Source organism: Podarcis pityusensis (assembly GCF_964106645.2).
Source record: "Podarcis pityusensis genome assembly, chromosome: 5".
Classification (NCBI taxonomy): domain Eukaryota; kingdom Metazoa; phylum Chordata; class Lepidosauria; order Squamata; family Lacertidae; genus Podarcis; species Podarcis pityusensis.
In genome coordinates, this window is record NC_138032.1 from 24437039 (window position 1) to 24462260 (window position 25222).

General features: G+C 43.5%; 1 protein-coding gene across 3 annotated transcripts in view; it reads left to right on the top strand.

The window, feature by feature from the left end:
* The first annotated feature begins 427 nt into the window (after window positions 1-427).
* LOC308478369 (glutathione hydrolase-like YwrD proenzyme) overlaps window positions 428-25222 on the top strand; it is a 28615-nt gene continuing 3820 nt past the window's right edge. Inside the window, exons 1-9 of one of the 3 annotated variants that reach the window (XM_081008024.1) lie at window positions 428-723; window positions 2738-2835; window positions 3240-3393; window positions 7669-7822; window positions 8319-8525; window positions 15433-15615; window positions 20675-20762; window positions 21727-21898; window positions 24410-24572. In XM_081008024.1, the coding sequence (XP_080864150.1) occupies window positions 2739-2835; window positions 3240-3393; window positions 7669-7822; window positions 8319-8525; window positions 15433-15615; window positions 20675-20762; window positions 21727-21898; window positions 24410-24572 (1218 nt within the window). In that variant the 5' untranslated portion in view covers window positions 428-723; window position 2738. Of the gene's footprint in view, window positions 724-2737; window positions 2836-3239; window positions 3394-7668; window positions 7823-8318; window positions 8526-15432; window positions 15616-20674; window positions 20763-21726; window positions 21899-24409; window positions 24573-25222 lie in introns of those variants that run through there. The other 2 variants (XM_081008023.1, XM_081008025.1) reach the window with 2 other exon arrangements.

The following is a 25222-nucleotide window of genomic DNA, read 5'->3' on the forward strand; positions in this document are numbered from 1 at the left end:
GCCTTACTATATTTGATGGTTGTAGTTCACTTCTTAATATGTATTTAAAAACTGACTTTTTAATGGCAACATAAAGATGATTCCAAAAGTGCCACACTGTCAGGTTATTTACACTTCCCAGGCAATATAATTTGTAAACTCAATGTGTGGGTTTTTTTAAAAAAAAGAATAACATTACAACTTCATTCCCCTAAAAATTAATGTTTATTCCACAAAAGGTCAACAAAGTTCAGTTATTACAAAAGTTTTCAGTGTTAATTTTATGCATTTTTAAAATTCACCATGGTATTTAACAATAACATCTTATGTCCTTTAGAGGAGAAATTGATAATCGCAGAATTTTAAATACCCATCATCATCCTTGGCTTCACTCAATTTTGTTTCATTTTCTTCTAGTAGTAAGGGTGGGGGGTTGGGAGGGGCCTCACAAATGGAGTAGCCTAGGGCCTCTCTTCATCTAAATCCGGCCCTGCCCCCACCCCACAAATAGCTCTAAATGTTGCAAAGCGGCGTCCATTCCTGCGCCCAAATAATATCTAGCGAACGGACCAATTGGATTCTGAACAACTCTCCTCTCCTCGTATGGTACCAAAGGTGCTAAGGGACCTTGGCTTCGGAGTCACGTGCTCCGCGGTCACGTGAGGCGAGCCCAAAGCTGTTCCTTCGTCTCCGTCAGGACAACGTTGCTGCTGCTGTTGCTTCTCCTCTCCAAGCGCGCGCCAGGTAGGAGGGGCGTCTGGGAGGGCGAGGAGAGCGCGCGTGCGCGCGCATGAAAGGGACCCCTGGCGGCTGCCTCCGTTTTTGTTTTTGTTTTCACCCCTTTCTGTTTTCTGTCTCCTGCCGGAGAAGTAGGTCCGTTAAAGGAGACGGGCGCGTGGCTGGGGCTGCCTGGGCGTCGAGGCACAGAAGGAGGGGCAACCTTTGCCCTCGGGGCGCGAGAAGCGGCTAAGCCGCAGCAGCAGCAGCTGGCCGGGCTCGGCTGAGCCACGCCTTGGAAACCCGAGCGCTGCTTGCCTCCGCTTCCTCGCCGCCCAGGTCCTGAGGCTTCTCCTCAGCTACAGAAAGAAAACCCCAAAGCAGCACCTCAACATATCCAATTGAGTATATAGCCTGTCGGGGGAATGCTGCCTTCGCGCCCCCCCCCGCCCCTTCTGTGCCCGCAAGGCGATGGACAGCTGCTATTTAAGCCGGAGAAGCTGGACGTTTCAAAAACGAAAACGCTTCGCACAATTGCAGAGTTGGGAAGGACCACGAAGATCATCAACTCCCAACTTTCTGCAATGTATAGGATGTTTTTAAAATATATATATATATATTGCCCAACGTGGGGCTTCAACCCATGACCTTGAGATTAAGAGTACAATGGTACCTCAGGTTACATACGCTTCCGATTACATACGCTTCATGTTACAGACTCCACTAACCCAGAAATAGTATCTTGGGTTAAGAACTTTGCTTCAGGATGAGAACAGAAATCGTGCTCCAGCGGCACAGCGACAGCAGCGGGAGGCCCCATTAGCTAAAGAGGTGCTTCAGGTTAAGAATAGTTTCAGGTTAAGAACGGACCTCTGGAACAAATTAAATACGTAACAAGAGGTACCACTGTATTCATGTTGTACCGTCCAGCTGAGCTGCTTAATCCAGCATCTGTCATGCACAAAACTCCACTTCTGGCAAAAGTCCCCAGGCAGGACTGTCTAGTAGGGAGGCGGTACTGTTTCAGGGCAAGAGAAGCTTTGGTGCGGCAGATGCTGCCAGGCTACAACTCCCATGAGTCAAGGGTTAGGGATGATTAGAGTTGCTATTGAGCAACATCTGGAGGACCAAAGGTTCCCCACACCTGTGAGCGTAATCACTAGTGACTAATTTCTAAGAGTGGTGTGTAGACTCTGGACCATCTGGTACGCAGGCTGAGACCCTATCTGCCCATGGACTGCCTCGCCAGAGTGGTGCATGCTCTGGTTACCTCCTGCTTGGACTACTGCCATGCACTCTACGTGGGGCTACCTTTGAAGGTGACCCAGAAACTACAACTGAATGTGGCAGCTAGGCTAGTGACTGGAAGTGGCCGCCAAGACCACATAACACCGGTCTTGAAAGACCTACATTGGCTCCCAGTACGTTTCCGAGCACAATTCAAAGTGTTGGTGCTGACCTTGAAAGCCCTAAACGGCCTCGGCCCAGTATACCTGAAGGAGTGTCTCCACCCCCATCATTCAGTCCGGACACTGAGGTCCAGTTCCGAGGGCCTTCTGGCAGTTTCCTTATTGCTACAGGGAACCAGGCAGAGGGCCTTCTCAGTAGTGGTGCCTCCCCTGTGGAATGCCCTCCCATCAGATGTCAAGGAAATAAACAATTATCTTACTTTTAGAAGACATCTGAAGGCAGCCCTGTTTAGGGAAGTTTTTAATGTTTGAAGTTTTTTCTGTTTTTAGTGTTCTGTTGGGAGCCACCCAGAGTGGCTGGGGAAACCCAGCCAGATGGGTGGGGTATAAATAATAAATTATTAAATTAATTATTAAATTAATTAATTAATTATTACATTAATTATTAAATTGTTAAATTATTATTATTCTCTCTCCTCTTTAGGTAATAATGTGCATTATTTTTATATGTTTTATATGGGTCCAATTTCATGGATTTGATTTTGGGGTTCGCATTTATTTTTGTACATTAGTTCAGGTTTTCCTTTTAATACCCATTTCTTTTTGTGTGTGTTGTATATTCTTCCGAAAAGGATGCCACATCTTAATTTCTGTTCTCGGAGGTCCCCGGTGGTTTGCAGTAGTGCTTGCGTTGCGTCAAGCCAGCCTCTCGCAACAAATATAGGCATCGGTAATTAGTTCCGCTGTTATTTTAATGGGTGAAATGTTGGTTTTTCCTTTGTGGGTCGTATCTGACATTCAGTGGGTTGGCTCCAGACTTAAGTTGGTGCCTCTTTAGACCCCTGTGACTAATCTGGGGTGCAGCGCTATACTGAAGATCTCCTGGCTGAGGTTTCCACAGTTTAGGAAGTGTAACTCACTCGCGCTTCCTCTCTTCTGGCATACAAAACCATTCTCAAATCATTTCAATTACAGTTGAAAATCAGCATTCGCATGGCTTTCTTTAATTCTTAGGATCCTGTGATTCTAACACTTCCTAAAGTGACACACCCTGTTTTGGTTTGCAAGTCACTATTAGTTTAGAGTTGTTGTTGTTGGTTGTTATTCTTTTTAATGAGCGTATCTCTGTTGCAGATATCTTAAAGAATGGTGGCAATGCGGCAGATGCTGCTGTAGCAGTAGCCGCTGCTTTAAATGTTACTGAACCATGCAGTACCGGCATAGGTGGAGACTGCTTCTGCCTCTATTATGACGCAAGCACAAAACAGGTACATGGTCTCAATGGAAGGTAAGTACCAGAGAGAGAAAGAGAGAGCGAGAGAGCGCGCGCACATGAGCAGTTGTTGTATTCTGCTATGTACTAGGGCAGAGAGTTGTTGTATTCTGTTACGTATTAGAAAATATAGTTGTATTCAGTTACGTGCTGGGGTAAGCTGTGCATTTGGGATTTCTCTCTTTGTAATTTCTACTCCCCCACTCACCCTCCAAAAGCACCTTTTTGCTGCTGGTTTGAGAGTAGGGGCCAAGAAATGAGAGGACCAAGGCTGGATCTAGACGCATCAAAAAAACATTTCAGGAAAACGTGTTATAACCTCATAATTGCCAAAAGATGGGACTCCCCAGCACCATCTGGTGTCAACAGTGTTATGACATACAGTATTTGAAACGCTTAAAAAAAAAAACCTAATGTAGCTGAGTCCTAAGACAGTGGTGGCGAATCTATGGCATGTGTGCCAGAGAGGGCACTCAGAGCCCTCTCTCTGGGCATGCAGGGCCGTCGCTTCTGTGCTGGCGGGTAGGGGAGAAGGAGGAGAGGAGGGCTCATGCGCACTGTCCAAAGCCTGTGGCACCAGGGCCATAGCTTCTGTGCCGGGGGCGGGGGAGGAGAATGGGCTCGCACCATTCAAAGCCTGTGGCACCAGGTCCTGGAAAGTGAGTGAGGGGCTGAGCAGTTATTGACGTTTGATGTGCCCGGGCTTCCCGCCAGTCTGTTTTTCCTACTCAGGAGTAAGCCGCCTTGAGTTCAGCAGGGCTTAATTCCCTGGGTCAGTAAGCATATAAAGACTGCAGCCTAAGAAGGGGCTGCTGGGTTTATATGTTTGCTGGGCTTTCCCACAGAAGCCAGCAGAGAAATTCATTCTGTGGAGACTGCAATCAAACGGCAGCTGAAGAAAAGGCAAAATACAATTATTATTATTATTATTATTATTATTTATACCCTGCCCATCTGGCTGAGTTTATTTATTTATGTATTTATATTTATTTGTATGTGTGCACACGAACAACCATTATTTTCTCATATTAAAAATTGGGAGCGGGTGGCTCTTAGTATAGCCCTCAGTGTACACTAGTGGCCAAAATTGTGGAACCTTCTAGAAAAAATGTATTTCCCAGGTTTGATGGCTCATAACACCACTTTGTTTTGGAGTAATACCAGTCCTTTTTTTCCTGTGGGGACGCAGGAGGACATTTTGTGAATTTAATGGGAGAAGAAATTCACTGTATTTATTTTTCCCCTGGTGGTGATTTTCTTGAGTCAAAACGAGAGTATCCCTAAACATTTTTTTTTAGAAAAAAAGCACTGAGTTATACCATAAAATTATATCTCAATGGAAAGATAATTTAATGAAGACTGTAATGCAATAACATTTTTGAAGGATTATTTATTACAACATCAGTCATAAAGAAGAAGCGTGAAACACACAGAAAAAAAGAGATATACAGGTAAAATTGCTGTGTTGGCACTTTGTGATAAAGAAGTGGGGTTTGGGTTGCAGTTTGGGCACTCCGTCTCTAAAAGTTTCGCCATCACTGTCCTAAGAAAACTACTCTGTGAATGGCAGCCAGGTTGTTGAGTGGAGAGATGCCACTTCCTTTTCTGACATCATACATTTTATTGTAGGTGATATTACTACAGGAAACAGAATGCTAGACTAGGGCTGCAGTCCTGTGTACTCTTTCCTGGGGTTAAGTCCCACTGAAGTAGGACAGTTGGCCAGCCAAGATTATGTGACTTGCTTCATGACACACAATGAATTCAAAGCACAGGTCTGAATCCAGGTTTTCCGGACTGAAGCTCAACCTTCTATCTGCTGGATCACACTGGCAACGATGGGAAGCTTGGGAAGGGGAGTGGCTAGAAACTGTGGCAAATGGAGAGTCATTAAAGCACAGCAAACCAGCTTGTTGCCACTAGCTCGACTGCTGGAAAATAAGCAGATACAGATTACTTGGACAGAATTTCTCAATGGAATTCCACATATATAACGGAGCTCAGTTTAGTGGTTTTGTTCAGGCTTGCCACACTTATCACGAGCCTGTTTGCAATGTATACAAATGGTGTTTGTCCAGTTTTAGTGTGTGCCTTCAGGCTTGTGTGCATAATGTCACTTTGTTTTTAAGCTGAACTTGATAACGATTTTGTGCAAACATCCTGGTGGACAGAGTGTCTGCAGTTCTGGTTTCATATGGGGAAGACTTTCATTTTAACCAGCAGGTCAGAATCCAGCTTTGCACCTCATTTCCTTTTCGTTTTGTTCTGATTTTCCTACATTCATATGCTATTCTACTTTTCGCCACTGCAGAGGAATAGCTGCCCTTTAGGTCTAAGTTGAATATTAATAGGAAGATGCTATAAAAGGATAGTATCAGGTCCAGGTGCTCTTCAGTTCCTGTTGCTGTAGTCCAAGGGCAGAGAGCAGGACATGCTGAAATTCCTCTGATTATTTTTTTCCTCCCAGGAACCTTTCACAAAGAAACAGGAAACTCCTTAGAGCAACATTGCACTAAGTGGCGCATGCATGTGGGGAACAAGGTCAACTTGTGCAACAAGACTTTTCCACCCTTTTCTCCCCCACATGACCCCTAAACCTGTTCTGGTGGTTCCCTCAAACTCGCAGAGCAGATTTAGGCAGTGCAGGGAGAAGTCTTGTTGTGTGAGTGGACCTCATTTTGCAAATGCCCTTGGTTCGTGTGCTGTGACAGTTTCTGTATTAAGCCATGTTTCAAATATGAGTGTGCCTCCCTCCTGCTGCACAGGCCCTATGAAAATTCTCCCTCCTCCCACAGCACTCACGCACCTCAAACAAGCCATAGTATGGCTTGTCATGTTGTCCGAACCCAGACCAAGACTTGTTTGTTTCAACTGAACCTTCAACTGAAGGTTCGTTTCTTGGTTTATTTCTGGCTTATCACTCATGATTTGTTTGAAACAAACCACAATCTGGGTTTGGGTAGTGCAACAAGCTGTATTGTGGCTTTTTTAATGTATACAGGAGCTATAAAGTGGGGCAGTGAAGGGCAGAGAAGCCTTGTGGGGATCTGTGCATCAGGGACAGACACATTTTCTATTAAAAGCTCATACATTCTCTTCCTCTCTGCTAGCTGGAGTGTGTGTGTGTATGTGTATTGCCTTCTTCAAGCTTCTCATTCAAACACATGGGAGAGATTTCCCACTTATCAGTAAACCGCCTTTTATCAGCCATCGAAACTGGGCTATGTGCCTAACACAGGAATAGTCAGCCAATAGCCACAGTTGCCAGATCAAAGGACTACGGTGACAGAAGATACCACCCTTTTGAGTAGCTTTTAAAGCAGGTCAGCTAGAGGGCTGCATTCTATCGTGACCAACCTTCTGGGAGCCTCATGCAAGTGGTGGGCATACACAATGCACTTTAACTCACATGCATACATAAGTAAATACCATTTCTCCCCCAGCAATTAGGTTTTGGGGGAAAGTAGCTTCATTTCATCCCCAAGTCTTATTTCATGGTGAAGGGGTGATCTTCCTGGAGACTGTAGCTGCGGAAGGGAGACTTAACCACCCATAACCCACAACAATGAGGCATGGGAGGCAGCCGCCCATCGGAGCCAATAGATTTGTTTTCAGGCCAACAGGGCATTTGGGGACTTGGTGGGGCATTGTTGGCAGCGTGAGTAATAGGAAAACGATTACCTTTTCCCCCTTCCAGCTGTGAAACACACTCTGAAAATGCCTCCATGCTCTACTGTTAGGCTTGAAAATATCTATTGGCTCCAGCCAAAGACTTCTTTTTTCCAAGTCTAGAGGGGACACTGGGAGGTCCCAGGGGCAATGTCTGGCCCACAGGCTGGCAGTTCCTGACCCATATATTACTGGTACAGAAGCTCTTCGAGGGTTTGGACCTAACAATTCTAGTTCGTAGGGTTAAGAGCATTGTATGGGTTAAGAACATCTGTTTCTGTGTTGCTGAATTAATGTAATATCTTGAGAATAGTGGTGTGAAACAGACCATTTTAAGAAAAGCAATTGGTTGGTGTATCTAATAAGAGTTTCTGGAAATAAAGATGACAGAATTTCAGCCTTTGATGAATCATTTCTGTGAAAATGCCCTGGAAAATGTTCAACATTATTTCAGGTTGTTGCCATGAGGCTTCTAAGCACTGTTACAGTGCCGTGCCTAGAAACTGTAGCACCATCATCAAACTTTTTTAAATAAGGTCAAATGGATGCTCTTTTCCCCCCTTTTATCTTTTCAGTACGCTTGTAATTTGGTTTCCATGCGGATCTCTGTTTGCTTTGCAGCGGTCGGTCTCCACAGGCCCTGACCCTTGAGCTGCTAAAAGATCACGGCTTCAGCGAGGCAAACCGTCCCCCTCCACTACATGCACACAACGTCACCGTACCTGGTGCGGCAGCTGGCTGGTGCGATGCTGTTGCTCTGCATGGAAGCAAAAAGGTGAACCCCAAATGAACATGCAGATTCAGGAATACAGCATAACCAAAACTGTTTCTTTTTGGCAGATTTTTTGTTCTTTTAAAGCAACTATATTTTGCATTTTTAAAAAAACAATAATAATCTGAATTTGCTGATTTAGTTTATTATGCACAATTTCTTCCACTCCTTCCAGATATACGGAAATGCAAGGAGAAATGGAGGCCACGGAATCTCCTCCCCCATCACTAGAAATGTTACCCCACTTGACTTCTGAAATTTTGCCAGATTGTCAGCTTATTTTCAAGCGTATATTCACAGTCATAGAGACCTGGGAGTGTTTTGGTTGATTCATATTTTCTCCCACTTTACTATTTATCAATAGTCTATTGAACAGCTTTGTTTATAGGGTTAATTTTTGTAAAGAGGAGGGCCTTGGGAATGTTTTTAATCAGACACGCGTACATTTCAAATGTTACGTCTAGATGGAAAAATAATTGTGGCATATTTCCCGGTCCAGCTTTCCATGCGGCAAATTCTGCAGCCAGCTATAGACCTGGCTGAGAAGGGCTTTCCAGTCTCAGAAATTGCTTCCTACTGCTGGAAGAAAAATGCTCATGCTCTTCAGGCGCCTGGCAACCCACACGGGAAGGACCTGCTGATTGATGGCCAAGCACCTGATCACGGACAAGTCTTCTGCAATCCCTTTTTGGCAGACACTTTTAAGGTGAGCTGAACTCTCTTGAGCCCAGTGTCCTCAGCTCAGAACTATGGCTGCATTCAAACAGCAGGTTATTTAGTTTTCCCAACATTTTCCCAGCCGTTCATTTCTGCATTATATTTGAACTTTCGCACGGTGTAAAATCTGCTTATAGAAATACAGTGGAATGTAGCACAAATTCAGCGTTCGTTTTCATGTTATTTGCTTCCAGAACAAGATCTGTTCAGAAATAACATGGAAACGAGTTCCAAACCAGATCTATGTTCCACTATATTTCCAGAAGTGGTTTTTAACGTTGTGCAGAAACTCAGATATGATGCAGAAATTAACAGGTAGGGAAATGTCAGGAAAATTGAATAAACTGCCATGTACATGTAGCCTGAGTGCCATAATCACAGAAATCCTGGCAGCAACCAGGGCAATGGCAGCAGCCCATTTTTACTGCTGTTGCAATCTCAGGAATCGCTTTCAGGTGACTGCTTGTATCCATGGATGAGATGGGATGCGTATTGCTGTACTTCCTGCAAATGTGTTCTAAGAAGATATCAGGTGCCATGCAGTGTGGAAACTTCTGATGTCAATGCTGGCTGGCTGATACAGTGGTACCTCGGGTTACATATGCTTCAGGTTACATACGCTTCAGGTTACAGACTCCGCTAACCCAGAAATAGTACCTCGGGTTAAGAACTTTGCTTCAGGATGAGAACAGAAATTGTGCTCCGGCGGCATGGCAGCAGCAGGAGGCCCCATTAGCTAAAGTGGTGCTTCAGGTTAAGAACAGTTTCAGGTTAAGAACGGATCTCCAGAACGAATTAAGTACTTAACCCGAGGTACCACTGTATTATGATACTATACTGGCAACCCTTTGCAAGTGTGGAACTGCTGGTGGATGAACTCTTGGTGCCTGAAGTATTTCTTGGTCACTCACTTGAGAGATTTTCAGGGATCACGAAGAAGCTTTTCTTCCAAGCTCTTCTAGAACAGTGATTTCCAAACTGCCTCACCCCCCCGCCCCAGATCTTTTGAAAAGTGCCAAGAGCCTTGGCAGACTACTTAATTATTTTCTGCCTCTTGTAATGTGCTTTGCTAGATGCTGTATGAATTCTAACTGTATCTTTACTCCTTCTATTTCATATACACTGTGTTTTACTGTATGGCAATTTGAATTCCATATAATTCAGTGTGGTGTAGAGGGAATAAAACTGTTTGGTGCCATGGAACTTACCATACAAAAGCCTACAAGGTGTTCTGCCTCAAATCTCAGTATTTTAAGTACACGATTGGTTCAGAAAAGGAGGAGAAAATCAAGGGTCAAACTAGGTGTTATACCAAATGCATCTACTGATTGATTGTAAAAACAAAAACAAAACCTCAAAGTAGTTTAAAATTAGAAAACACTACATATATATATATATATATATAGGAGGGGCCAGTTTTATTGGGACTGCAACACACAAGGTGAGATTCAACCCTTTCTTCCCCAACCAAGATTTTAAGGGAAAAAACCACCCCACCCACGCTGCTATTAGCCTTAGAAAGAAAGCTGTAGCTGACACTGGCGGGACCTCCCCACTAGGAGGGGTAAGAGCAGTAAGGGGGTGAGGGAAGGACTAAATCTCCCCTCCGTACATTCTATGGTCTCAATTAAATTGATGTTTAATTCTTCCTTCCTCATACCTTGCATCCCCAATAAGAATCAGTCTCTTCTGGCACCTATTACTATTTTTCTTTTTAAATCCTAATCTGATAGCTCAGTTGGTAGAGCATGAGGCTCTTAATCTGAGGGTTGTGGGTTCGAGGACAAAAGGATTCCTGCATTGCAGGGGGTTGGACTAGATGACCCTCGTGGTCCCTTCCAACTGTACGTTTCTACGATTCTATACAATCTTTCCAATGATGCAGTTCATGTTGTGTCTTCTTTGACCCTTCGTTTCTGCCCTGGTGCAGGTAATTGACTCATATCCTTTTCCTGCTCTGATCTTGAAGGGATGTTGGGAGCATGCCATCTAGGAAGTAGTATTTTGCTGACATGTTGAACAGAGAAAGGATCAGATTAGGGCAGTACTCGTTGTGGAATTAGACCCCATACTCCTTCCTCTGCCCCCCGGCTCCATCTGTGGTTCCATACTCCTTCCCCTGCCCCCCGGCTCCATCTGTGGTTCCATCTTTTAGAGAGGAAGTGAGACGTGTTGTCCATGGGAATGATGAAGGCTGGTATTTATCCAAAGAGAAATGTTTCACGCTATGCAAGGAAGTTAGTGGGGAATGACAGTAATGTACATCAAATTTAATTTTATTTCCGCAGCAATTGAATTTGCTTCCAGGTTAACTTGGTTTTCACTAAGCATAAGAGATTTGGAGGCTGTATCTGAATATTCTTCAGCAGCATCTCCCTTTTTTCATTTTTTCTGATAGTTATAAATGTCAGTATGCTGCAGGCTAACAAATACTGCCTCTTAACCTTACTGAGGAGCTAATGTAAGGCTAAGAAGCTGTTCAGAGTCCAATCTCATAGAAATCAGTAAACAGAACACTATAGGCTGAGAAGATGGATTCAAACTAATCCCTTGTCATTCTTAATTCCCTTCCATTGTTCAACTTGGATTAATGTAACGCATTTAACCTATACTTCATAACCAATTTGGGTTGTTTCCTCCACCCACAATGTATTCATTTCCCTACACTCAAGAGTTGTGGATAACATTTATCCGCAGTTTTAAAACATGCAAATATAATTTAATATACGATTAACGTATGCACAGACCATGGGTTGCAGGTATATTTGGTCCTCTCCTCAAAACTGTTCACTCCTTCGAAAGACAGTTCCCTCTGTCTTTCTGTATCTCTTGATGCCACTGGCTGAGCTACTTTGATGTCGCCTTGGGCTTTCACTGGTGATAGCAAATGGCCCCAGTAGCTGTTATTGACTTAGCTGCTGTGATGGCATGGAGAACTGGGAGGGATCAGGGCCAGGTAGCTGAACGTAAAGGGGAAATGAAAAGATCTTAGCACATAAATTCTACGTTCAGCAAATTTAAACCGCATATGGGCCTTGAATTATATGTTCTTGGTATAAATATTCCACTTCATTGCAGAGCCTTGCAGTGAGCAGAGTCACCCAGCAGATAGATGAAATAATATGCTCAATAAAAACTCAAATCCCACAAATGCATGACCCTAAAACAGCGAATGTGTGAAGAGAATTGACATAGATCCAAAGAGCATGTCCAGTGAAATTTTTTTTTTTGGGGGGGGGGATTTTCTCTTTGAACAGAATTCCATGTTACAATCTCCTTTGGAAACTAAATGTGAAATAGAAGTTCAACATTGCTGTTGCCATGGCAAATGATTTGTGAGCTTCTTGTTTGCTGGCCATAGCCTTGGTCACATTTGCTTAGATCGATGTGTGCGGTGCTTGATACTGCTTGAATTCAGAATTGCTATTCACTCACAAAAGGATGAAAGCTGTGAACAGTGAGCAACCTGGTATACAACCCTGTTTTCATCTGAAAAAGTCAGCTGTCACCTAAGGGAGTCCAGGCCTCCATCCCTGTTTTTGAATATCTACGAGGCGGATTTTGGATCTCTTGCAGAGAACTGTATAGAAATGATGAAATTAGCCTCTGTTGGATACACTTCACATGAGATAATTTCCTCCAAATGAAGCTGGGAGTACACAAACTGTGCATTGTGATGTGTGTCGAACATATTGTCTATGCATGCTGAAATAGATAATTATACAAAGCAGTCTGCAGAGAACTCTTTGTTTCCAGCCAATAACTTCAGGTATTTCTGTTTCACTAGGGGGTGTTGTGTGTGTAAACAACAATGTCTTAGGCATCTACTTTCTGTTGCAGGAGGTGATGTTTCAAAAGTGCAGCAGGGAATACAGTGCATTTCTCTGCTACATAAGCAATGTTGTTGTTGTTGTTGTTGGGAATTTTGGAAACCACGGCTCTTGAGTACAACGAAAGACAAACATCTAACATGATAATAAGTGCACAAATGACACATAAACAACAAAGGATATATGACTTTCAAGAGTCAGTGCGTTAGATGAGAGAGATCCCTCTCCTACAGGGTTTATCTCACTTGAGGAATGAGCCTTTCTTGACCTGCCGATTTCATCTGTTAATATTTAACAAATTGGTGCCAGGTGGTAACCTGGTACGGTGAGGATGGTACACTATTTGCTTAAACACGGGGAATGACACATGCCCTTTTGTCTTGTTGGTGCCTGGTACCAACAACTTAATATCCCCTTTGAATGACTGGCGTTGAAGTTGCTCTTCTTTGAAATCGCATCAGGAGTGACAGGCAGTTTCCTTTTGTGTACATAAGTGCCTAATTGTGCTCTCTTTACTTCTGAAGCTACTCATTTACTGTGCTTGCTATAATTTTAAAGCGACAGCTCACCCTTGCTTTCTACATACACCCTTCAAACAAATATAAAAATGCTGTAATATTTAATAAAGTTACTACATTTTACCGCCACATGAAAGAACGGTTCTGGAATAGTTGGTCTTGCCAGCTATGGCTTGGGCCACCAAACGTTCAGAGCACAATGGGCAGCATTCATTTAATGCAGCCCATCAGCACAAAGACTTCGCCCTTCTCCTCTGCCATGTGCCCTGTGCCCCTCCAAATTGTGGGAGTGGGTGGGCAGGAACAGCTTGTGGGAGGGAGAATGGGGGTCAGGGTTGTTCTGTCTGGCAGACTGCAACGCTTGTGCAGATGGAACTTCCATAATAACGTGACATTGAATTCCACCCTGCGATACCACTTTTGTAGTTATGGCTTCCCCCAAAGAATTCTGGAAGCTGTTAAGCGTGCTGAGAGTTGTTTGGAGACCCCTATTCCCCTCACAGAGCTTCCGTTCTTGGTTCCCAGGGTTCCCTGGGAAGAGGGGTTGATTGGTAAACAACTCTGAGAATTGTAGCTCCATGGTGGGCAAATTGCTTAACCCTGAGGGCCCTCTAGTCCAGTCCCCTACAATGCAGGAATATACTTGCAGTCTGTGAGTGTAATGTGCAGCTGATGTGTGTATCAAGTGACCAAGGCTTTGCCGAGACAGTCATGGCACCCTTTTTGAACATCTCATCATTTTGGTATCCATAGTTATTTAAGCGCCTAACTGAAACAGCCGTACATGTGCGTGCACACACACACACACAGTGCACAAGGATCGAGAAAAATGATTTCTCCCTCCTTTCCACTATCAGAATTACTAATTCCCACTTCCATCTACATAGATTCTTGGTTAGTCATTGCCCTCTTTTAATGAAAGCCATTGATTTTTCAGAAAACACTCTTGAAATAATTATGATACCAATACCACCACCGTTAACTTGCTGTCTTTTGCCAAAAGACTACAAATAAGCAATTTTTTGAGGCTTATTTATTCCTCTGCTTATTTCTACATTGCTTTTTAAAAAAAACCTGGCTACTAACCATGATGGCTGTGCTCTAGCTCTACAACTAGATGCAGCGATGTTTCTGAATGACAGTGGCTGGAAGCCCTGGCAGGGGACAGGACTCTTGCGCTCATGTTCTGTTGTCCTGGTTTCCCTCAGGTATCTGGTTGACCACTGTGAGAACAGGATTCTGGACTAGATGGACCACTGGCCTGATCCAGCAGGCTACTCTTATGTTCTTAACTACCAAAGCTTTCCATTCAGTTACTTAAATAATGGCTCAAATTATTTGTGGATTTAAGCCTTGACTATTTTGTGTGGTTTTTTGTGGTTTTTTTAATATAATTTTTATTAGTTTTTCAACATATCATTTTCAACAGTAATTAAGCATACTTTCATATCTTATACCATTTTTTTGACTTCCATCAATCACATCTGAAAATTTTCCAATCTATTCACTAAATATACATATACTAAATATACATTTCTTCCACAGTTACATTTAACTCATAACTAATATCTCTATTCTTTCTCTACTTTGCAATGCTTCATACATTTCTCCTTACAAAACTTCTTGTAGTCCTACCAGCGTAATTTGTTGATTACAGTTGCTCTTCAAATAGTTCGTATATTTCTTCCAATCTTCTGTAAATCTCTGGTCCCGCAGGTTTCAAATCCTTCCTGTCATTTTATCTAATTCTGCACAGTCCATTAATTTTGTCTGCCATTCTTCTTTCGGCGGAATTTCTTCTAAGCCTCTACTATTTTGATTAACCTCCGCTACTGAACTGTGACCTAAGATGATGTTCAAGTCTGTAGTGCATTCCTTCGGCAAACCAGACACCTGAGAGCCAAATTACCCAGCTAATAAGCAGCAAATGGCACAGTGCAACTGTAAAGAGTATGGGTTGCTCGTGCGTAAGTTGCCGCCTCTCCTGGCTTTGTTGCCTTGTTAAACCTTTCAGTCTGGACAGCCCTTCACTTCGTGGCTGCCTCAGTCGCTAGCAGAATCCGTCAGTGGGCGTTTCTTAAACCTTTTCCAACATAAAAGTTGTTTGACACCCAGTCTCCTCCTACTCTCTCTGCGCGGAAGTCTTCTGCGCAGGGAGGGCGTGGGTAGCGGAGGACCCGTGCTCTCCCCGCTGGTGTCCGGTGAAGAGTCTGGGAGCCCTCTCGCCGATTCCCCCATCTGCCCCTCTTTATTCCTGGTGTTGCGCTGAATTGCTTCCCCATCTGCTGAGCTGCCTCTCTCCCTGCTGGGCCCTTCTCCAGCATCATTTGAGAGCCTTCCCTCCGCCTCTAGCTCTGATGTCAGTTCCCTGACAGCAACAAATGTAAATTTTATCTTTGTTCTTGTTTCCTGGTTTATATATACACTCATAGACACCCCCTCCCCGCTCTGCCCTCCACCCAGGCAAGCAAGCGTCACTGTCAGAATCCAAGGTCACATTGCATAGTATTTCTGCCCCCACCAAAAACACGCTTTTCTTTTTTTGCAGTTTCCAATCCAGATTATTTTCTTCTTCCAGGAGTTGGCAGAACTTGGCAAACGAGGCTTCTACGAAGGCCGTGTGGCCAAAGCTGTTGTGGATGTTATTCAGAGCAATGGTGGAGTGATGGATTTGGAGGACCTGAAAAGCCACGCCACTGAAGAAGTCAAACCTATTGTCACAAATTACAAGGTAAGGCGGCGATTGCAATGTTCCAAAATGAATGGAGTTTGTGGAATTAATCACGGGCAACTAGAGCACAGTCTCGTGAGTCCCTAACAGAGATATTGGTGAAACTTGGATACACGGTACCTAGATACAGAGAGCTCAGAGCCTCCGAGGTTTGTAATGCTCTCCTCAGTGTGATAATTAGGAACTCTGAATTCTTCTCTGAGTTTCAATCTGAACCATAGAAATATTCTTGCCTTGCTGTCCAACCTCACACTGGAAATGGCCATCTTAAAACACACACACACACACACCTTACTTGAGCCTAAGTCTCCTTATTTAAAAAAAGAATCAGGCTCCAGCAGCCTTCAAAACAAAGCATCCCATAACTAGGGAACAATGGCTGAGAAGCCTCTGTTCCATTTCCCAGTGCATCTGAAAGTACCTTTTAACAAGCTTTGGGCCTTTGATATCTAATGCTTATATTAAAAATTGGACACATGTCCAGCCGCACAGTTGAATTCTTCCAGTAATGGAAGAATTGGGAGTATCCACTACAGTGGTGGTCCAGCTTTTGCATTCTCTGTCCCTCCCACAGAATTTTCTGTGAACGGGAATGCCTTTTTACTCAATGTGTTTCTCTTTATACTTCAAAGCGGTACTTTCCAGTGGCACAGCCAAGGTTGGAAAGAAAATGGGGTTTCCTTGCCAGGTCATTCTTGGGATTTCCCCCCTCCCCTTTGTTTTGTAGCCTCTGTTTTTCATCCTGTAATTTTCATACGGTAATAAAATTGCCTGGCAGACTCTTACCTTCCTCCCAGACCCACCCATGCCATGAATACAGGCTCTCAAAACTGAACTTGGCTGTGGTTGTTTCCTTTGAAAATAATGGGAAATACATTGAGGGGTGTCCAGTTTTTTGAGGGAATGTGTGCAGAGAGCGAGAGAGAAGAGGTCAGTTGAAGTGTTCTTGAGAGGTCGACTTAAACACTAATTTGTATCTCTAACATATTGGGCTCATGACTGAAATATCTGATGAGGTGGTTACTTTCTTTATGTGTACCCTCAACAAATTCAATTTAAGTGCCGTATAATCTGGTGGCATACCATGTGAATTTTGCCCCTCTTTTTTCTAGTCAGTAGGTAATATGAAGGCACCTAGGGCTTGTTGACTGAATCACAGGTCTATTAAAATTCATGGTACTTCCCAGAGAGCTAGGCCTCTGAAATTTGGTTCATACAGACAACCTGTTTACTTCACTTCCCTCTTGATTTGCTTATGTGGAGGTTAGACTATGTCCTGTCCTTACTAAGCATTTGTTCTGATTTGTTTTCAGGGAGTTATATGATAAGAATGTTCATCTTGAATACATCTTGATTTGCTTGTGCAGTAGTTATACACACTCCCCGTTAATCATCTGTTCATCTCCTGCTTTTTAGCGCGTTTCCCCATCACTTTCCTAACTGCAAAGAGTTGGTTTTTTTAAAAGGGGATTTGCTGCTGTGCAAGGGCAACAGATCCACTTCAGTTGCACAAACCTAAATTTCCAGTACTTGTGTGAATCCTTGCCACAAAATACTGTCTGGGAGCGATCATGGTCCAAGGCACCCCAATTACAAAAAAGAAAGGTTTGGATTATTTTACATCTGTACATCCTAAAATGCAAAGGAAACAAGTTCACATTATACCGAAGCCCTTTCACTATTGCAAAACTCCATTGAAAGGGAGCCATTTGCACTGGAGAGGGTGGGAAGGAGAAGACAAGCTGAATTAGAATAGAGAAAGGAAACCAATGCTTAACTTTTCCTCTGGCAATTATCGCCCCCCCCCCAAAAAAACCCCTTGCTAGCTGCTTGATTTGGGAGATTGCCAAATTTCAGTAGCAGCTACCAATAGAAACATGTGCTTCCCCAATACAAGCTTAATTAGTTAGTTCTGTAGATACTCTGCACTAGGAGGGAGGGAGAATTTCAGTTCTGTTCACATTTAAAGTCAAACCCACACTTTCCAAAAGAAGAAGCAAAGCTATCCTTTGAAATTTTCACTTATTCAGATTTTGCGATGCAGTTCTCCAACCAAGCAGTGTTTACAAAAAAATCATATATTAAAGGGAAATGCACATAAAATGTGAATATTGGGGGAAATAATATACAAAAAAGCATTCTACAGTATTTGGAAAATTGCTTCCAAAAATGTGAAATTAGTTGTATATTAGTTAAAACTGCAGACAGATATACTAAATGTATATTAGTTAAAACTGCAGACAGAAATGTGTTTATTATGAGAAAAATGCACCAAAATGCCAATGATTTTTTTTTTAAAAAAACAAACACCAAATTGCTGCAGAAATGTGGAAAACTGGTTGATGCTTGCTGTTGAAATTGAAATACAGTGGTACCTCGGGTTACATACGCTTCAGGTTACATATGCTTCAGGTTACAGACTCCGCTAACCCAGAAATAGTACCTCGGGTTAAGAACTTTGCTTCAGGCTGAGAACAGAAATCATGCTCTGGCAGCGCGGCAGCAGCAGGAGGCCCCATTAGCTAAAGTGGTGCTTCAGGTTAAGAACAGTTTCAGGTTAATAACGGACCTCTGGAACTAATTAAGTACTTAACCCGAGGTACCACTGTAAATAGAGCTCTGCCACATGACCCAGGGCTCAGAAAATTGGTATAGTCCAAGGCAACCCACTTAAGTGAAATGTTGAGTTCAATGGGTCTTTACTCCCCGATAGGTTTGTATCAGATGATTGCAGTCTAAAACTCCTATAGTATTCAGAAGCTGGTGTTTAACCCTCATCAAGCCTCCACCTGGTTGTTAAGAAGTCCATCTCTTAACACACAGCACAGGTGAGTGGCGGTATGGAAAGAGAGCATGAATCAAACAAGAGATGTTTGCACATAGACATACAGTGGTGCCCCGCAAGACGAATGCCTCGCAAGACGGAAAACCCGCTAGACGAAAGGGTTTTCCGTTTTTGAGTTGCTTCGCAGGACGAATTTCCCTATGGGCTTGCTTCGCAAGACGAAAATGTCTTGCGAGTCTTGAGATTTTTTTCCCGCTCCCCCCCCTTTATCTAAGCCGCTAAGCCTTTAATAGCCTTTTAGCAGCTAATCCGCTAAGCCGATAAGCCTTTAATAGCCGCTAAACCGCTAATAGCGCTAATCCGTTAAGCTGCTAATAGGGTTGCTTCGCAAGACGAAAAAACCGCTAGACGAAGACACTCGCGGAACGGATTAATTTCGTCTTGCTAGGCACCACTGTACATCACTGAGTGGCAAAACCTCTGGAACCCCTTTCTGACTGGGTAGCGGGGAAAGGAGAGAGATTTCAATCCAGCATTTATATAGCCTGGTCAAAGCTCATCACACTGCAAGTAAAACATCATCAGGTATGGATACCTGTGTGACACTCATGAGTGTCAAATAATCTCAGGGCAGTTCTGAGAGTGTCTGTGCCTGAGGAACTTGTGATGCCAGAGTTCCCACACAAGAAAAGGAGAAGCTCAGATACCATATTATTAGTGAAGGTGTGTCATGTTTTGCACTCATGCCATTCCAGTACTGCCAATAATAGTACCTTTCTAAGCCCATACTTACTAATAAACCGATTAGTCATGTTGGATGTGTACACACACACACACACACACACACACAGAGAGAGAGAGAGAGAGAGAGAGAGAACAATGAGTAACAAAGAAGCAAAAGTTAAATATACATGCGTTATTTATGTATCTTCACTCAGACCCATAGTCCTTCGAAAATCTTGTGTCATTGCTTTCACTCTAGTTAAGTATTTCTGAAACGTTTTTTGAAAGATATATTAGGAATGTAGGAAACTGTCATATGCTGAGTCAGGCCATTGATCTGCCTTTGTCAGCCATGACTGGCAGCAGTAGATTTCAGTTCTGGGGCAGGATTTGAACCTGGGTCTCTTCTTTATGCAAAACAGATGCTGGATCACTGAACTATGACTTTTCCCTTATTGTTTCCCACCAGCAAATATACTATGCGTATGAAATGGTCTGGAATTGTTTTTTTAGCTTTAAGAATTGGATGTAGATGAGGGCAGTTGTTATAAGAAAGCATTTGTGTGGTGAAGATACGGCAGCAAATCAAACTTATTTAAAATAGTATATAGTCAAACCTCGGTTGCCGAACATAATCTGTTCTGGAAGGCCATTCAGCTTCTAAAATGTTCAACAACCGAGGCACGGCTTCTCATTGGTTGCAAGAGCTTCTTGCACTCAAGCGGAAGCCGTGTCAGATGTTCGGGTTCCGAAAAATGGTTGAAAACCGGAGCATTTACTTCCGGGTTTTCAGCATTCGGGAGCTGAAACATACAATAACGAAGGCATTCAGGAATCGAGGTTTGAACCACTGCATACTTAAGTGAAGTTGCTTGCCAAATTACAGAAGTCACCTCTGCTATATGCTACTGCATTTACATGCATTGAAATCATACCCCAAGGGACGCAGGTGGCACTGTGAGTTAAACCACAGAGCCTAGGACTTGCCGATCAGAAGGTAGGCAGTTTGAATCCCCGCAACGGGGTGAGCTCCTGTTGCTCGGTCCCTGCTCCTGCCAACCTAGCAGTTCGAAAGCACATCAAAGTGCAAGTAGATAAATAGGTACTACTCCAGCGGGAAGGTAAACGGCGTTTCCGTGCGCTCTTCTGGTTCGCCAGAAGCGGCTTTGTCATGCTGGCCACATGACCCGGAAGCTGTACGCCGGCTCCCTCGGCCAATAAAGCGAGATGAGCGCCGCAATCCCAGAGTCGGCCACAACTGGACCTAATGGTCAGGGGTCCCTTTAACTTTTAAATCATACCCCCCCAAAAAGAATTCTGAGAACAGTCACTGACCCCTCACAGAGCTACAACTCCCAGCACCCTTAACAAACTTTAAATGTACGGTGCTTTAAATGTTTTGTGTGTACACAGTCTTGGTCTTGATTCAGCAACGCAGGAAAGACTTTTATACTGAAAGTCATCGGTGTCTTGCGTGGAAAGTTTTCCTTTTCTTTATTGTTCCTTTTCTGGGGTACAGTGTGTGAGAAGTGACCACTATTTCTTCTCCAGGGTCTGAATGTATGGGAGATCCCTCCAAATGGGCAAGGAATAACAGCGCTATTAGCCCTGAACATTTTAGAAAATTTCAACTTGAAAGGTATGACCAGCATCTTAAAAAGTCCTATTACTTATTGGGGGGGGGGGGGAGAATAGGGAAGAAACATTCCAATTGTTTCAGCTTTAGATCAAGAAAAGCCTCCATTCGAAACCAAAACTACTGTTAGTCACTGCACTAATTGTTAATTGTTGTTGTTTTTTAAATTGCAGGTGACTTTACCTTTTTTATGTACCAAAATAAATAACAGGGTAGGAAGTGTGAATGTTTTCTGTTCACTCTGCATCACCATTTTCTCTCAAGACACTTTTAGCCGAGCAATCCAAACTCTGCAAACTTGTCACACAATAGCCCTCAAACAATTGTTTCCAGTGCATGCCCTCTAGCTTGAAGCACTGGTTGCTGGAAGAGTCCCAGGGGCCTTGGAGGTGGCATTGCTCAAGAGCACATGAGATGAAACATGTTTAGGGTGCAGAAAGGAGACTGGCTTGGGGAGGAAAAGGGGTGGGGGGCAGGGGGAGGGAGGGAGGGCAAGGCAGTGGTTGTGTACACACTCACATTTACTCTGCACATGACATTTGCCACATTCCACATCTATCCTGCAGTTTCTTGAGGAATACTGCGTTTTGATGTGTTGTATTAGATTTAAAAACCCGCGTGAACAGACAGTAGACTACTTGGAGGCACATGCAGCCAAACTAATATGCACAACAATGTGCAAAAGTGATTATAAACACCAGTGAAAAAGTGGCCTCACTGCGTTTTAAACCAATAATGTGTACATAGCCAAATGTGGATGGTGAAGGAGGAAGAGAATAAAGGCAGGAAAAAAAAGTTATATTTCTCCCTTTGGCGCACTCCACATACTGCAACGTCTCTTAGGCCCTTATATCTAGAACATAGTCTGTGAATGAATTCGGTGCAATTATTACTTGTGTAGTCAATTGTAGTTTCCATGGGTGAGTGATTCTTTTGACCTGATGCTTGTGCTGGTTTACTTTTCTAGAAATGGGCCACAATACTGCTCACTATTTGCACGTCCTCATCGAAGCTGTCAAAGTTAGCTTTGCCGATACTTTATGGTTCTGTGCAGATCCAGAAAAGGTAGCTGTGCCCACAACGAAGCTCCTTTCCAAACCTTATGCCAGAGACCGTTCGAAGCTGATAGATTTACAGAGGTAAGGGGTCATCTCTTGACTGCTTGTATTTATTTCTTATTGCATTGATCTTCCACCTCCCCTCCAAGGCTCTCAAGACGACTTAAATGGCTCTACCCTCACAACTACTCAGTGAGGTAACTTCAGCTGAGGGTTGGTGACTGGCCCTGTGTTATCCAGTGAGCTTCGTGACTGAGCGGGGATTTGAACGCTGGTCTCCACGGTCAGAATCCGAAGCTCTAATCTGTATACTTCTATAGTGTTCTGATCCTGAAATATGGAACAGTTGTTTTCTTTGGCCTTGGCTTTCTTTCAAAGTAGCTGCCTTCTTCTTGATGTTTACACATCAGATCATAGCCCTCTTTTATTTGCAATGGCCAGGATCCAGAGAGTTAGTTCAGGCATTTGGGCATGCCCAATGGGATTTTTGACATTTTTCTTTGAACAGCAGGCTGCAATACAGTATCAGAAGCTTGCTTTTGAAAACCCGTTCAGTTTGAAAGTGGCTTTTGTGGAATGGGGAACTCGAGCCCAAACTTTTGTAAGCATCCAGAAATAGTTGCACAGTTCTTTGGACCCCAGCCTATGAAGTCATGGCCATGGATTACCTAGTTCGGGTGAGGCATTCAGGCGAAAGATAAATTATTATAGGAGAGCCTGATGAAAGCTGCAGAATGCTTGTGGGCATTTGTTTATTTGTATGGAAGCAAGTGGAAGTGTGTATGTACGTGTGAGGGGAGAATTGCTTCTGATCGAGGTTCAAGCCTGCTATTTATTACCTCCCAACTGGTGCATTCCACTCTAAATACCACGATTTTCCCTTTCCAGCCAACACTCAACATTCTGTGGTTATTTCACAGTTATTGCACATGCACTATCTTCATTGGGCTATTTGGGGTTTTATGCCTCTTCTGCGTCATTTCTTTTCGTTTTCTTTACTTCTTCCATGAAGCATACAAAAACCTATTTCTTGCTTCTCAGCGACCCTGGCTACATAAATATTGGCACTCGCCACTTGAGTATGCTGTTGCAGGGAGGAATGCCTATTGAGAAATCCATGCAAAAAATGTTGCCAGGATGGTATCCTTTGCCCAACGCGGGGCTCGAACCCATGACCCTGAGATTAATGTTAGATAAACAAACTTCTCACGGTTGTAAATTGGTGAGCCTTCATGCCTACAACACCAAGGTGGGATCTACACACATATAAAAAAAATTCAGAAAATGCTTTAAATTTTCCATAAGGCTCACCATTGCCGTCTAATGTCACATTGTATATTGCACTTAAAACACACTTATTTGCAGCTGTATAGCTAAGTCCCGCCATGTCTTCAATCATATACTTAGAAAACAACAGGCCTTGAAAACCCAAGGGATTAAGTACCTATAGTAGGGCATACCTGATTATATGTATGTGGCATTTTTAAAGTACCCATGTGTGTTAGCCTCCTATTGTGTACTTTAGATAAAAATGTTTGTTTAAATTTGTTGGCAGCGTTGTGTTTGGGTTTCACCTCATAAAATAATGCGGTAACCCCTTATTTGATCTGGTATTACCTGACCATAAAAAGACTTACAGGCACTGTTCCTTTCCTGTGTCGCTTTTGCCTTATCTTTCTGTAACATGCTATTTGCTGTTTCCAGGGGGAGGGAGCAGGGAACTTCACTAGGAACTTGAGGCAAGGCTGCTTGTGAGTGAAGCTACAATCTCTATTCTACTAACGTAAAACTCGCACGGTCGCAGGCGTTACTGCATCTGGGCTCATTAAGAAAGGAAGACGAAGCATCCTCTGTTCTCACGAAGGCCAACCAGATGCTCAAAAGTGAAGCCCACAAACGCGACATGAGCACAATGGGATGTAATGTGGTGTGGTGTAGTGGTTAAGAGCGGTAGTCTCATAATCTGGTGAACCGGGTTCGCGTCCCTGCTCCTTCACATGCAGCTGCTTGGGCTAGTCACACTTTTCTGAAGTCTCTCAGCCTCACTCACCTCACAGAGTGTTTGTTGTGGGGGAGGAAGGGAAAGGAGATTGTTAGCCGCTTTGAGACTCCTTATGGTAGTGATAAAGCGGGATATCAAATCCAAACTCTTCTTCTTCTTTATAAATAAGCACACCTTGTTTAACCCGGCTTACAGGCGAACTCCCCACTTGTGCAGGGGTTAATGTTCTGGGGCCCCGTACGCATAAGTAAAATTATGTGAAATGGGGAGCACCCTCTAAACACGTCCCCTGCTGCTGTGTCTTCAATCCAAACCAAAATGGAAGCTCTGGGGCCAGCTGGAGGCAGCACAAGGAAGTGGCAGCTGCGGCTGCGCTACCCCACATGTCAGCTGTTAGATGGGGAGGCTGAGCAACTGAAACAGAGCCCCACTGCACCTCCAGTCTTTTTGCGGCTTCCTCTGCCCTCACTGACATCCTCTTTGGGCTCTGGGGTGGGTCTTCTCAGAAAACCCCCCTATAAAATCAGATATTCGGGTTTATGACTTTTTTTTTCTGTGTGAAGTTATTGAATTGTTGTTGTTTCCTTCAGGGCAACTGCCAAATATAATCAAGGAAATCCTTTCCCGGTTGGAAGTGACACTGTTTACTTCACAGTGGTGGATACCCAAGGCAATGCCTGCTCTTTCATTAACAGCAACTATATGGGATTTGGCACAGGGCTGGTACCAGATGGCTGTGGATTTACATTACAAGTGAGAAAATACTTTCAAGTGTGTGTGCATGCGTGTACACACGTGTGGAGAGTGGGAATGGAAAGATCTGTCACTTTTGCTTCTCCACCTCTTAAATTCAGTTCTCCACATTTTGCAGCAAACTGCAAAAATTTTTTTTAACGATCATCATGAAAATTCATGAGCATTTTAACGTGAATTTCTCATAATAAACACATTTTTATATGCTGTTTTGTCTAAGGTACACATGTTTACAAGCAATTTCCCCTAATGCCATGCATTTTGTATGTAATTTTTACTAATACACATTTGCCCCTGATGCAGTGGTACCTCGGGTTACGAACTTAATTCGTTCCGGAAGTCTGTTCTTAACTCGAGGCGCGCATTGCCTACACCGGCCTCCCGCGGCCCCGGAAGCAGATTGCGTTCGTATCCCAGGGCAAAGTTCACAACCCAGGACACCTACTTACGGGTTTGTGGAGTTCGTAACCCAAAGCGTTCATAAGCAGGACTGTTCATAACCCGAGGTACCACTGTATATGCATTTTAAATATTGTTTGATTGGAGAGCTACATTGAAAAATAGGGATGAGTGCAAATATCAAGCCATAGCCGTGTTTCAGTTTGCACATTGTTTCAGAAAGTACAAAGTAGATAGATTCATCTTGACAT